General features: G+C 34.2%; 4 protein-coding genes across 5 annotated transcripts; all 4 read left to right on the forward strand.

Moving 5' to 3' along the window:
• The first annotated feature begins 997 nt into the window (after positions 1-997).
• LOC106324977 (beta-carotene 3-hydroxylase 2, chloroplastic) lies at positions 998-3077 on the forward strand. Its single transcript, XM_013762983.1, has 7 exons — positions 998-1555; positions 1625-1684; positions 1781-1852; positions 1937-2071; positions 2433-2558; positions 2661-2717; positions 2832-3077. The coding sequence occupies exons 1-7, from the start codon at positions 1187-1189 to the stop codon at positions 2916-2918; spliced, it is 906 nt and encodes a 301-aa protein (XP_013618437.1). The 5' UTR covers positions 998-1186; the 3' UTR covers positions 2919-3077.
• A 6053-nt stretch (positions 3078-9130) lies between these two features.
• On the forward strand, positions 9131-10195 carry LOC106320623. The gene is made up of 2 exons (XM_013759002.1): positions 9131-9276; positions 9528-10195. The coding sequence occupies exon 2, from the start codon at positions 9531-9533 to the stop codon at positions 9687-9689; it is 159 nt and encodes a 52-aa protein (XP_013614456.1). The 5' UTR covers positions 9131-9276; positions 9528-9530; the 3' UTR covers positions 9690-10195.
• Positions 9577-11028, forward strand: LOC106320606 (chromatin assembly factor 1 subunit A-B). 2 transcript variants are annotated; one of them, XM_013758986.1, is made up of 2 exons: positions 9577-9661; positions 9813-11028. In XM_013758986.1, the coding sequence occupies exon 2, from the start codon at positions 9841-9843 to the stop codon at positions 10585-10587; it is 747 nt and encodes a 248-aa protein (XP_013614440.1). In that variant the 5' UTR covers positions 9577-9661; positions 9813-9840; the 3' UTR covers positions 10588-11028. The 2 variants fall into 2 exon arrangements, with proteins under 2 accessions (XP_013614440.1, XP_013614448.1); XM_013758994.1 differs by having other exon boundaries at positions 9583-9661; positions 9817-11028.
• Positions 11029-12582: 1554 nt separating this feature from the next.
• Positions 12583-13049, forward strand: LOC106326608 (protein RALF-like 18). Its single transcript, XM_013764535.1, has one exon. It carries the CDS (start codon positions 12647-12649, stop codon positions 12959-12961), a length of 315 nt encoding a protein of 104 aa, XP_013619989.1. The 5' UTR covers positions 12583-12646; the 3' UTR covers positions 12962-13049.
• The last annotated feature ends 2308 nt before the right edge of the window (positions 13050-15357 follow it).

The raw sequence follows: 15357 nt of genomic DNA on the forward strand, positions 1-15357 counted from the left end.
AAATTTTCTTTTATTTTTCTCATAACATAATTTTCAATTAATTTTGATGTTTTGTTATTTTTAATCAAATTAGTATAAAATATTAATGTACAATTCTATTAAAAAGAAAAAATAGTTTTATTATAAAATAGTACTCCCTCCGTTTTTTTAATATAAGTCGTTTTAGAGAATTCTTATGTACCAAATTATAAGACGTTTTCGGTTTTCAATGTAAAATTTATTAACACTTAATGTTATATGACCAATGATAATATATCTTCTATTGTATTATTGGTTGATTTGTGGTTAGGTAAATAATTAATGATGTTTTTGTTTAGAAAATATAAAAAAATAAATGATATCTTAATCTATGTGCACATGCACAATTCTAAAATGACTTATATTTAAAAACAGAGGGAGTATTTAAGTAAGAAAATGACCAAAGTGTAAAAAACTAGATTACCCTTAGTAAAAAATATTTTTAAATATTTTTAAATAATTTAATTTTTTTTATTCAAAATAAGATTTTTAAAAAAAATTATCTTCACTCCTAAATATTAATCGGCAAATCTTAAACTCTAAGATCTGAATCTCCATCCAAAAAGTTTAAGCACTAACTTTAGACTATTCAACAATATATATATATATATATATATATATATATATATATTTTGTTTTTTTTCTTTTTACTATTTAATAAAGTTTATTTTGGTCATTTTTCTTTTTGTGTGCTGATAAAATTATTTTTGTGGAATCCTAAAATATTTCTCAGTGTTAAATAAAAATAACAAATATTATATGTTTTGAAAAAATAGTTGTTTTTTCTTAATATTTTTGTAAATAGAAAACTTTCGAAAAAAAGGAATTTAGTAGTTTTTAGTGAATGTTAATTTTATGTTTTTTTTATCTTTTATGATAAAAATTATTTTTATGTTAGGAGAATTGCTTTAAATAATAATACTATAATAGTAAGATATAGCATGATTAGTAATCTTTCATAGTGTGTACATATGTCATCCAACATAAGTTCAATCTCTTGTAACAAAAAGAAAACAAAAAAAAACGAGCACAACCGAAAGTAGAAAAATTGTGGCCTGTCTGCATTTAACTCTCGTCTCTGTAAGCTTAACCACACATCATCGACATAACATTCCCGTTTCTCTCTCCCTCTCTTTCAAGTTTTCATTAACCTCTACGAGCTCCTTGTATGGCTGCAGGACTCTCATCAATCTCCGTAACACTCAAACCACTCAACCACTCTTTCTCCTCCTCTAACCCCCGCCTCAAACATCACCGTATCTCCGCCGCTGTTTTCCCTCCTTCTCGAAGATTCAACGTCTTTCAACGACGTACAGTCTGTTTCGTCCTAGAAGAACAGAAACAAAGCTCTCCCATGGATGACAAACCGGAAAGCACGAGCTCTCCCGACATCTTGACGACGTCACGGCTTCTCAAGAAAGCGGAGAGGAAAAAATCCGAGAGATTCACTTATCTGATCGCTGCTATGATGTCGAGCTTCGGTGTTACTTCCATGGCAATCATGGCCGTTTATTACCGGTTCTCCTGGCAAATGAAGGTAAAAAAAAAAAAACAATATTCTTGGTTGGAATGTCGAAATTGAGACTTGATCTTTGTTTTGGTTTAGGGAGGTGAAGTGCCATTATCAGAAATGTTTGGTACATTTGCTCTCTCCGTTGGTGCTGCCGTAAGTTCCAATATAATGTAGCAGTATTACACTTACTTTATATTTGAAATTATAGTTTCTTTTGGAGATGCTCTAAAAACATGTTTGGATTTAAAGGTTGGGATGGAGTTTTGGGCAAGATGGGCTCATAGAGTTCTCTGGCACGCTTCTTTATGGAACATGCATGAGGTAAATGTTTTCTTCTGTTCCCCGTTTACTGCACAAAATCAAAATCTTGTTTGTGATTTTCAAGCCGGTTTTTGTTTGGGGTAGTCTCATCACAAACCTAGAGAAGGAGCGTTTGAGTTAAATGATGTGTTTGCCATAATAAATGCGGTTCCTGCGATTGGTCTTCTTTACTATGGATTCTTCGATAAAGGACTTGTCCCAGGTCTCTGCTTCGGTGCCGTAAGTCCTTTCATTTATTCTCGCTTTATCTTCTTAAACAATATCCGAAACTTAAGAAAAAAGAAGAAAGAAAAGACAGAGAAATGGTCTTTGAATCTTTGAACTTTATGTTAATTTTTAATTATTTCACCGAACCGAAAGTATGAAATTATGTGGGACATGAAATATGATTTAGTTAAAGTAAATTAAAGCATCTAGTAAACGAGTAATTTTTCTGTAAGAGAAGATATTGTTGTCGCTGTATGATTGGTCAGAACCTGTGTTTTAAACACGCAACTCAAATAGTGTTATCCGTTGCATTTTGGGGGTTAAGCTGTTTCTCTTACCGGGCTTGTTTTGTGGCTTGTTTTGTCACGGGCAGGGATTAGGAATAACAATGTTTGGAATCGCCTACATGTTCGTCCACGACGGACTTGTGCACAAGAGATTCCCTGTTGGTCCCATTGCCAATGTCCCTTACCTTCGAAAAGTCGCCGCCGCTCACCAGGTTTAATACTACCATAATTTCACTGGCTAATTAAATTTTCTTGGTTCTACAATTACTATCGATTTATACAATATATTTATTTAACAATGATATGATTTTCAGCTACACCACACAGACAAATTCAAAGGTGTACCATATGGCCTGTTTCTTGGACCCAAGGCAAGTATCTAAAACCCATGAAAAACAAACTATTTTGCATGTCATCTTTCTTCACAGTGAAATTAGTATTTTTGTTAGTTAATTTGTAAGGTTTGGGTTTTGAGAATGGTGCAGGAAGTGGAAGAAGTGGGAGGAAAAGAAGAATTGGAGAAAGAGATTAGTCGGAGAATCAAATTATACAACAAGGGTTCCACCTCTTAATTTCTTTAAACCCAAATCCTACTAATTTCTTTTTTTTTTAACGTTTTTCTTCTTTTTAATCTGCTATGTAATATTTTGTGTGGTAGATAAAAATAAAGTTGAAAAGATCCAGCCTAATTAGTCTTTTGAATTAAAAATGACTAAGAAAACAGTGTGTGAACCCATGCTTTTAAGAATTTCTAAATGAAATGATTAAGAAAATAGTATGATGTCGCATTGAACCATTATTAGATAATGACTTTAAGAGGGACTAAAGTCTTAAGCCATTTTCCTATCAAGGTTAAGGAGTCAACTAAGCATCTCTTTTAATCTGGTTTTCTTTTCTCTTTTGAGTAAGGTTCTTAAAACATGGCGGGAATCAGGTTTTATCCATTAGTCTTCTACTCCGCCTACTTTTTATCATGACTTCGACTGCCTTATTTCGGGTATTTTCTTCTTTGTCATTCTATTAATTTGAAAGTTAGGTATAAGTTTTGAAATATGTGACATCCGAAGAGTTTTTTTTTTTTTTTTCTTTTTTTTTTTTGATTTATGTATTATAAATAAAACCTGCCCGATAAATCGGGAATCAGATACGGTTACAAGCTTGTTTTGAACAAAATATCGAAATCAATCTATTACAATACTAGCTTCGCCCACCCACTAAACCCGGCACATTCCGCTAATTTGTTTTTCGAAATCCTTCGACATCGGTAGCCGTTCTCTACCATCGACGTGATTCTCGGGTAAGTGAGGTTCTCCTCGTTGCCGAGGATGCCGGGAGTTCCCTTGACGTCTCCGGAGTAGCTAGTTCCCGATGATCTCCACCAAACTTGCAACTTTCTCTGTCTCTGAAGCTCGAAACGATCGAAGGGGAGGATTCAAATACTTACCAAGGCCTTGCAAACGCCACCAAAGCCGGAATCTATGAAACGCCACACGACGCTTTGAACCACATCCCAAAACGAGCAAGCACACGCTTCAACCGTCTATGAAACCTGCAGAAAGACGGGTTGTATCCATCGCCACAACCTGAAAAGAAGTCTCAAAAACAACGCAAGAAAGCCAGCAACACCACCGCCGGAGGGACAAGACCAACACCGTGGCGCTCGGATGTGAGCATGGACGAGATGCTGACTCAAAGACGGCTAATGACTCCCGAGAACCGCCTAAGCATCTAAGCCTTTGAGAACCAACGAACTTTTCTTGACCACAAATTAACAACCTCCAGAACCAAGGAGATAAACAACAATGACGAACAAGAGACTTTAACTCCTAAAGCCAGGCCGTCGCCTAAACCGTCGGAGAATCAGAACAGGACGCTAGAGGAGGGAGTAACGAAAGAGAGGCAGAGCAAACAAGGAACCATCTAATGGCCATAGACGACCACTCGAATCGAACCAGCAGCACGCACACGAAGAAACAAAATCGAACACTTTCACCACGATTACATCCGACTCGAAACTTGCCTCCTAATCCAAAGATTGGAGCACTCTTGGTTGCGGCAAGCAGGGACCGGAATATCCCCGACCCGAGGAGACCCAAAATACCCACCACCTCAACCGAACGAGCACGACGCAATAGATCCGTAGCAACGAACCACCACCGGACCCAGCCGTGACAAGATCCCGCGCATCCCCCCCACGACGACGGAACACCGGAGAGCTTGAGAAAGGGAAAAACGAGCTCAGCATAAACCCTAAAAACCGACTTCACCAGCACGACCCGCACCACTACACCGCGTCACGGCTCCACGAAGAGCCAAACCATCACCGGAAAAGTCAATCTTCGCGAGCAGACAACGGAAGCCAATGACGGATGCCAAACCAGAGCCAGAAACAAAGCGGAGAGAGCACGAGAAGGTCAGAGAAGCAAAGAGCAAACAGAGTGGAGAGGAGAAAGCCCTCCGGCATCGGCACGCGCTCGGACGCGCCGCCCGGACCAGAGGCGGATGACAATGGTGTTTTGAGATCTAGAGCGTTAGGAGAGAGAAAGCACGTTTTTTCTTTTCTATTTTTTCGACATCCGAAGAGTTTTATATCAGACTTTAGATGGCGGAGAAGAGTATCTCCAACTCCACTTCGCATTTTACTTTAAAATTGGATGAAAAATAGAGTAATAAATAAAAGATGAAAGCATTACACTTCATTTTTCATTCTATTTTGGAGTAAAATACTGAGATTAGAAATGCTCTGAGATAGTGATCATTATCGATGGATGATGATAGCATTCATATTGATAATATAGTTTAAAAGGATTTAGTGGAAGAATGCTACTGAAAGCAAAATAACGCAAGATCCAAGATTTGTCTGTTTCAGTAACTGTTTTGTAATATTATAGCAATCATAAGAAACAGTGTTACCAAGAATGTCTGATGAAATGCGGTATTCCACAACAACATTCTAGACCAACACCATCTCCTCACCTTATTAGTCAAAATATTGATTTATATTTTGATTAGTTTGCTTTTCTTTTTTTTTTTTTGAGAAAAGTCCCCTATGCTTATTATTAAGAAAACAAAAAAAGAGTTCCATTGAAGAAGAAAAAGCATGGCCATATATTAGTGAAATATATAATATATTTTTGAAACAACAAATTAGCGTAATATACAAAGGAGAGAAAAAAAAATAATAAATGTAACAAGCATAAGATGCGACAAATATGCATATGAAAAACGACATTCTTCTCCTTCACGGCAAGTGGAAATGTGAAACACATGTTATGTGACTACAAAATACAAAAATAAAATGAGAGAAATTGTAAAATTACAATTTTATTTTATGTTTTCTAAATAGAATAAAATACAAAATGGTATATAATTTGAAGATAAAATTTAATTATGCTATATGAACGTTTAATATAATATATATTTAAAACCTAATTTATGGAATATAGTTTAAAATCTGTAAAGTATATGTATGTTTCAAAAATTTCAAAATATGTAACAAACAAAACTTAATAATTTTCTTAACTAAAACTAAAGCATTTAAGTTATATTAGACTGGAAACATGTTTAAAAAAGACATATAACACTACAAGGGTAAAATGCCACTTAATACAGAAAATATAAAGTGTATTTTGGCCATTAGATTGTTGTATGCATTTGCTTAACTATAGTTTCTTGTGGTAAAATGCCACTACAAGGGTAAAATGCCACTTAATACAGAAAATATAAAGTGTATTTTGGCCATTAGATTGTTGTATGCATTTGCTTAACTATAGTTTCTTGTGGTATAAGGTCAAATTTCCCTAAAAGCAACATTGAATTAAGTTTCTGGTCTTCTTCCACAAAAAATCTTCCAGGTCAAGTGTATGTGTATTTTTTTTAGTTGCGTCACTTTGTTGAAAATATTTTAGTTGGGGGAACCACGCGTCTGTGGTTGGGTGGTCAAGGCGTTCCGTGGATCTCAAAAGAGACCCGAATTCGAATCCGCACCGCACCACACCAGATTTCCACGCGTGTGACCACCGGAACTTTCACATTCTCTCTCTGGAGAATGGTTTACCATTTTTTTTAGTTGGGGCACAATATAAAAATTGACAAAAAAAAATAGTTTTCTTTTATGTTCACAAAACTAAAAATATTTATTCAAATTGAGTTGAATTATTTAAGGATAATCAGAAAATAATTGGGTGCATGTGACCCCGTTACTTAAACCCTCCGTCCGCCATTAAAACCTTTCATTTTTTTAGTCGGATGCAGTTTATAAAATAAACTTTACTAACTATAAGTATCTACCTAACCTTAGCAGCATCCTGGAGATTGTTCTTCACGGGTGCATAAGGAAGCCACGTGAGGTATCCATCACGAACTTGAGGAAACATTGTTAGGGCACATCTTGATCCTTGAGATATTCTTTAGAGTTTTTAAATAAAAAAATCAATATTCTAACATAACATAAATAAAAAGTTAAAATTGAATTTTGAAATTAAGACTGAATCAATTAAAAGTTCTTATTTAAGAATTTTATTTCCTTCTCTCTCTTAACTTGTTTATATTTTTTTTGTTTAATTGTAAACAGTCCAGACAAGAACTTTTCATTGGAGGTGATCTCACATGACCATAGTACTATTTTTTATTTTATAGATATTTGGGTAACTTTTGGTAGTATCTTAGTATATCTATTGTATAATCGAGAAAGTAGATGTGAAAGCATAGAGTATCTTTTTTACTTTGTCATATGATATTGTTAAGAATATCTCCAAAATAAATTGTATAACTTCGGATAGAGTTTTTAACTCTCCAAAAAAGAATTTCAAAACTTCAAATTTAGAATTTTAAGAAGTGAAACTTCAAATATGAAGTTTTACTTTTCAAAACTTCTAATTAATAGTTTCATCTTTTTATTTGCATTTTAGTCTTTATACAATTAATTACACATCACATTTAAGATTTTTAAATATTTTCTCATTTATTGTTTTAATCCTTAAATTTGTATATCTCATAAATATTTTAATTTTATTTTTATAAATTCAAGTTTTACACATAAAATTAAATAAACAAATTTATAATAAGATCTATACTTTTTCAAAATTAGAATTAGACAACAAAAATATTACAAAAGAAATTTGATAAAAGAAAATTTTAAAAAGATACATGAAGACATAATTATTACAAAAAATTTAAATATTAAAACGAAAGTAATAATCTGTTAATTTTTTTTTCAGAACCTCCAAATCTCCAAAACATTGTCCAATCAAATGTGTAACCGAAAATGAAACATTACATAAATAGTTTTATGGAAATGCGATATTTTTTTGTAGTTTAATATTTAATTATGTATTTGTATTTATAATATTATATTTTAGTGTAAGATTTTATTAATAATATTGATATTGGAAAGGAAAAGGATAAGACTCAAGATTGTTGTAATATTTATATATATATGCTAGCTATTTATAAAAGTTATATGAATTTGACTAAATATTACAAATATAAAGATTATAGTGTAAAATATAAATAATTTTAATGTTAAGGTTGAAATTTTGCTTTTGGAAAAGAACACTTTGAAACATTGAATATAAAGTTTTGGAAACTTGGAAATAGAAAATCTTTTTGGAGATGCTCTAATAAACAAAGATAATAATAATACAAGGGATGCCCAAAAAGCCAAGTATTAAAAAGAAAAATGGTGAGCCCAATCCAAACTTCTCCACGCGTTAACATTTTGACGAGGAGGAGACACGTGCCCTATAGCCGGAATGCCACTGAACTTCACTGGCCAGCGCGTCACTGCCGGAACTACTAATCGGAAAACCACCGGACCAAACCAGAAATATGTTATCGTTCAAAGAGTTTCGCCGCGACGAGATTTGAAGGTGAGAAAGACCCATCCACACCGCTTTAGCTTCCATCGCCGAAAGACTTTACGACGCCATGCAACTATAGCCAAAAACGAACTCCTCTTCCAATGGAGTTCCAGTTAAAAACTGTTGTCGATCCAATCAAAGCCGGAATCAATTGGAACAAAGAAGGCACAAAGAAGAGGAGAACCAACAGCATCCGATACAACCCTCCGCCATCAAACCCTAGAGCCAGAAGCCGACAGTCCACACCGAAGAGGAAGGCGTGGGCCCTACAGCCAAAAGCCGGTCGAAGGATAGGTGACACCAACACATAAGCCGGCCATACGACGCTATCAAAGCCATTGATGCCAGAGAGGAAACCCGAACACCACAGGTCAAGATTGCCGGAGAAGAAATCAGCAGGAACGACAAACAAAACTTCTCTCTAAAAGACAAAGATGAGATAAGAGAGAGGTTCAAACAAGGTTGATCTGTGAGGTAAATACTGAAAGCATATAATATCTTAATTTGACTAAATGAAAAGAGAGCGAAATAAAAGAGGCTAAAGAAAAATGAAGAGGAATTGAAGGATTAAGAAGGTGATAAAAGAATCCTACCAAAAAAAAGAAGGTGATAAAAGAAAAGACCCTAAGTTTCTTATCTAACTAATCTCAGCCGTTAAAAATGAGTGAACATTTCTAATCTAACGGCTAAACAGAGATAATACTAATCAAGATCTAACTAGACACGTGGTCAGACCAAGTTAGCACCGCCCAAGTCCTACACTCCCAATCGAAAACTTCCACTTCACAAAAAGTCTTACATTCTTTTAGAACCGCCTCTAACGGTGCCACGTGGCATATATCTATTGGATTAATACTACATGGGCCACAAGCTAGTCTCGTGTACTTGGTCTCCTATTTTAATGCATGATTCGTTGCGCGAAACCTTCTCCCTCTACGTTTCTCTCTACTCTATACTTGAACCTCTCTGGGATCCAAAGAGAAACTTTACGTCCACGTTTGGTCTTCTCTCTCGTTATAAATCTCAGAGAGTTCTTTGAGTTATCCCGCTTCTATGCCATTTAGCCCAGGTTAGTAGTATCCGATTCCTCTTTGAGTTTCCGTTGATTCTTCAGTTTGTTCATAGGATTTGGTGTCTAGAGACTGGCTCAACAATACAGCTGTGTGATTCTAATTGCCTACAGAACTTGATTGAACCGAGTTATATTCAAGTCATGTTTTTGGTTTGATTTTGATGAATTTCGGAAATAGATCTGAAAAATTGGGGCTCGTGTGATTGAATTAGGTTTTACTCAAATCTAATAAAGTTCTTCTTTTGTAGAAAATGGGACAAGCCAAGGGATGCTGGATATTACAACGAGTGGTTCCAAGTGATAAGTCTGCAAACTCCTACAGCGTCTCTCTTCTCTTATCTCCTGTTGTGTCTGTTTGGGATTGTATCGTTCGTAAAATGAGGTATACCTACGTACCTGAGTGGGTGTAGTAGTCATTGAGTTTGCTTTTGTTTTTTTCTGAAGCAAAGAAGAAGCAAGTTCACGTTTTTCTTTTATTCTAAGATTGCACAAGTTTTAGGTTTTTTTTTTTTCCGTTGGACCGTGTTCTAAAGCTAGACGAACAGAGAGGTTGTACTAGTCATGGATAATAGTAGCTTAATGCGTCAACAAGATCAGCCGATTGTTGGAGAAGGGAAGAAGAAGAAGAAGCAAGGGAAAGATGAAGCGGATAGAATCAAACAAGCCGAGAAGAAGAAGCGACGTCTTGAGAAAAATCTTGCTGCTTCTTTAGCGATCAGGGCTGAGCTAGAGAAGAAGAAACAAAGGATCAAGGAAGGACATCAAGAAGCAGCAGATGAAGAAAGCTGGGCCAAGAAGATGAAGCAGGAGAAAGACGAGCTGGAGCGTGTCAAACGAGCGGAGAAGAAAAAGATTCGTCTGGAGAAATCTCTTGCTAATTCTGCAGCTATCAGGGCTGAGTTAGAGAAGAAGAAGCTTAAAAAGCTAGAGGAACAAAGAAGATTGGATGAGGAAGGTGCCGCTATTGCAGAGGCTGCTGCTCTGCATGTCTTACTAGGCGAGGACTCTGATGACTCGTGTCGAACCATGCTAAACCAAGAAACGGGGTTCAAGCCTTGGGATTGTACTGCCAAACTCAATCTTTCTACAAGCGGAAGAAACGGGTTCTTTCCTCACCAAGCGGTTCACAGAAGCAGAGTAAGTGACTGTAACTGGTCAGTCTCATATGAGCCTTCTGCAAGGGGATGGGATAACAGTAACATGGGATTATCGGCTGATTTGATTGCTGCTCAAGCTGTTTCATCACTGCAGATTTCTGAGAATGCTATTGTGGACGCAGTTGTCTTCAATGGAATGTTCAGACGATGACAGTAGCACCATATTCCCAGAGAATTAATATTACTTTTATATCTCAATTAGTATTTATAACTACAGTGATCTCGTCTACACTTGTTCATCACCGTACCCGTTGATGGCGGTTGAAGACACATGAGTTTGAAGCTATACAAACCTGTCACCTCTCATCTTTCACTTGAAGCATGTGACATGATGTCCTAAAAGAAGACTTTGAGAAACAACATAAATCGTTTTCTTTAATTAGAATCTACTTTGGAGAGTCATGCTTATCTTTTAGATGGCATAGTATTAGTTTTCCTGCAAATTAGTTCTCTTGTCTTTACAGGCTACAGCTAACTAGTATGTTTGAAATGGTAATTTCGTGCATTTCATGAACATTCATTATTAGGAGTTACACAGAATGAAACATCTAAATACAAAGACGAAAAGGTTGTTGTACCTTATGCTTGGCAATCATCATCTCTTTTTCACTTTGTCAAGCTTTAAGAATCCTGAAGCTTTTTTTCTGCAGTGACTCTATCTTCTTTTCTCTTCTGTGATTTTCAGTTGCATCCTAATAGCCATTACCAATTTGAAGAAACTAAATTTGATAAATATTCTTTGAGAGATGGATAAGCTATACAGTGACGAAGGATTTTCTTTGAGCTCCTTGCCAACTTACTCGACTCCTTTTGAGAACCTCTCTTGCAGTGTTGTTAATTTCTCCTCCATCTCTACTATAGTTGCTTGTAGCTCTCATTCTTTACTCTTTGCATCCAACTCCAGAATTAATTAGGAAAATATTTGATTAAAACGTAAAATATAAATCATTCCAAATCATCCGTATTGGATTAGGTACGGGTGGGCGTTCGGGTACCCATTCGGGTTCGGTTCGGGTCTATTCGGGTTTCGGGTTCAAAGATTTCAGCCTCATTCGGGTATTTCTAGATTTCAGTTCGGGTTCGGTTCGGATCTTTGCGGGTTCGGTTCGGGTTCGGATAACCCATTTAAATTATTTTTAAAAATTTAAAATTAATTATATACTTTAAATTTCTCAAAATCTATAAACAAAACAATATATTACATATAAATTTGAATAGCATATGTCAAATTACCTAAAATTAAAATATAAATTGGTTTGGTTTGAATATTTAGATTGAGAATCAATATATATTTTAAGTATTGTTGGTGTTTTGAATATACTTTAGCTATTTTAGACATGTACTTTTGACTATTTGTATATATTTATAAGTATCTTGGACAACTTAATAGTATCTTATGTATTTTAATGTTTTTAATATATATTAAATCCAAAAATAATTAATATATATAGGTATATAAATCAATTTTCGGATATAATCGGGTACCCGAAATACTTCGGTTTCGGTTCTCTAAATACCAAAATTTTGAATCCATTAGGATATTTAATCAATTTCGGTTCGAGATCGATACTATTTTTTCGGATTGGGTTCGGTTCGGTTTTTCGGATCCGAGTTTTTTGTCCAACCCTAGGGTTAGGTTTTAATTTTATATTAATATTCAAATCAAGTTTTATAATAAGCAAAAAAAAAAAAACGAATCTGGATGGGACTATACGTTAGCAATATTCAACTATGAAATGATTTTTTTTTTATAAAAATTGAAATATAAGTTCATGTTCTAAATTCTGATGCATCCCATCAGTTATTTTGATACAGTTCCCTTAGTTTTGATTGAGCCTTAAATGCTAATACGGATATGGAAAGCAATATTAATTTTTTAACCGGTTTAGGTTATGCGAATTTGACTCGCTTAGTTTCAAGTTTCAACTAGTCTTCTTTGAATAATATCAAGTACAATGAATCAGGATTATATTGTTATAATTCAGGTATGAAGACCAGATTTTTTACCCAAACTAAAAAAATTCAAAATCATTAAGTCAAATATTCCAAGAACCATTAATACAAACGAATATGTAGTCATAAAAGATGAACCTATAAAAATCAACATATATATAATTGTAGACTAAATCAAGTGTTTAGTTACAATAAGAAGGCTTGTAATCAGTAACGAAATCAATTACTCTCCATTTCATACCCCTCTTTGACATTCAATGATGAATCTTGTGAAGTTCTTGGTTATTGTCATGACCATCTCAATGGCTTTATGTCCAGCATTAGTCCAATGTCGACAGATAAAATGTGACTGGTTGAGTGGGAATTGCATCAAAGGTGGAACAGAAGACATCACGAAGATGATATCATATATAGGTGTGAGCCACAGGATTCTCCAAGGGACACGGTATATAAACTACGATGCACTGAAGCACAATGTACCAGCTAAACAACATGGTCAAAAGGATCGGCCGGATAACTCATACCGGCGAGGTTGTACTCTCGCTACAGAATGTCATCGGCTTACGAATTAAACATCAACACTAATTTTTAGTTTTAGCACAAAAAGACTTTTTGTTTTTCTCTTTGCTTTCCATTTTTCTGTTAATGTATTTTGTATCACCTTTGATTGGCATCTTCTGTAACACTGAAAATTTCATTACTCTCTCCAGTAACATTGGAATGTTCATTACTATCTTAGGTAACATCTAATTCACTTGGGTGAAAGGCAAATTGTACATATAACTAACTGAAGTATATAATCTACACCATCTATTATTATTAATCTAGAATTATGGGNTTGGGATCTTAAGATTTGAATATTGGAGTACCAAAATGAGCAAGGTTTCTAATATTAGCGAAGATTAAAAGAAATTTTCGACATATTTGAGGAAGAATTATTTGACCAAAAAAAAAAAAAAATTTGAGGAAGAATTAGTGAAAAGATAATATATTTTGACTACATTTATTTTTAACAAAAAAAAAGTATAATTTATATTGTAGATTCCCTATGCCAATCTAAAACCAAAAATAACACTTCATATTCAATATAACATTTAAGGTGATTTGACTTTTAATAGAGTTTTAGATGATTTCAATAAGTTGCAGAAATTTAGGTGATTTTTGTTAAAACACTCTAGAATATAACCCAAAACGATGGAATTTAGATTTTTTTTTTAACTAAGAAACTCTACCCAAACACTCTAAAATCATCTGAAAACTTTAAAACTCCACAACTTAAAATATTTTCAATAACAATGGATTTTTATAGTACTCTACGAAATGTTAAGTTCAATAACAGTGGATTTTAAATGAGTTTTTAAAATTCATATTTGAATAATAGTGGATCTGTCATTTTAATACAAATCACCTAAAACTCTCGGTTGAATACACCACCCTAAACAATAAATATCAAAGGCTTGAAGAAGCAGTTATCACAGCTGATATTTCCCAAAAACTGTCTAGCTAACTTCTCTTAAACATCCTTCAGCATTTCAACCTGAAAATATGAAATGAGGTTGGTTCAGATTATAAGGTTTTAAATGAAAAAAATACTAAAACAAATCAGTTGTTTTATAATGATTTTTTTTCTCTTGGAAACCAATGCCGTTAGTTCATTTTGTTTCTTTTTTTATCAACTATCTTTTATTTATAAAACAAAAAAGTCACCAAAGATCAAATTCATCATTTTTAGCTATCCTAAATTTGTAAACCTTATTATTATCTTTAAAAAGGTATAAATTGTTTTATATTTTCTACTTCTTAATATTGCTTTATGGCTATCATAATTTCAGTTTTTTATATCTTGTTCTAAATAATTATTTGAATCAAATCTTTTGTTCTTAATACTATTTTTGGTTTATATAATTATTCGTTTTATGTTAAAAAAAAAATTATGGCAAAAAAACGAGATTATGCCCTCAATTTTCAGGATTCATCATTTATGGAGATCCAAGTAACAAAAGAGAACAGTTATATTAGAAGATGACGAACCACACAAAGTCTACAATATTTTGGCAAACTTTTGTTCGGCCGACTTTGAAATTTATGAGTGTTTGGCATAATTCATAGCAAGTGACGGATGCATGATTATATTTTGCTGGGTTCAATATCCATTTAAAATAAATTATTAATAACCACGTCCATGTTCAGTGTACTCAGCAAATTGATGTGAGATTAAGATATTCATAAAAACCTAATCGCATGTATCACTACATCTTTTCTGTTCACTGTTGTAAGCACTTTTCTTCTTCCTTTCCTTTCTTCTGAAAATGCTACAGAAACAAAAAACACTTATAGAAAGATTTACGTGCTCACCAATCACCATGCTGTGCCATGTGTCATGTAAATGTGTGCTTTTTACATGACTATTCTAATACTTAAAAGCAAAGATGGTCTAGTAACCAAATCAGAATGGAATAACCAACGAAATATAACACCATATAAAAAGATCTAGCAGACTTTAGATAATGAGTCCTGCGTAGAATTTTTTGCTCAAGAAAAGTATCCAATTGTGAAGTTTTGAAAACGTTTCAATTGTGGTACTACCTCCTTCAGCTTTCTCGAAAAGATGTACCATGCTTCTGGACTGTGAATCACTATTATTAGATCTTGACAATCTGTTCTAAAGCGTTGCATGTTGAGTGTTGGAGAATACATTTTATCGGCCATATGAATGCTTCAAATTTCACTACAAGAAAACACATCGAATTCCGACGGAGGTTCCGACGGACACCAAGGTCGTCGGACATTTGTGACGGAATACTGACAAATTTCCGACCAAATCCAAAAAAAATAAGTCGTCGGAATTCCATCGGCCATTTCCGACGGAATTCCGACGAAATATGGTCCGTCGGAATTTTCCGACGACTTTTCGACGACATTCCGATAAAAAATGTAACCGTTGTAGTCGTCGGAAGTTCGTCGGTAT

Source organism: Brassica oleracea, chromosome C2 (genome assembly GCF_000695525.1).
Source record: "Brassica oleracea var. oleracea cultivar TO1000 chromosome C2, BOL, whole genome shotgun sequence".
Classification (NCBI taxonomy): domain Eukaryota; kingdom Viridiplantae; phylum Streptophyta; class Magnoliopsida; order Brassicales; family Brassicaceae; genus Brassica; species Brassica oleracea.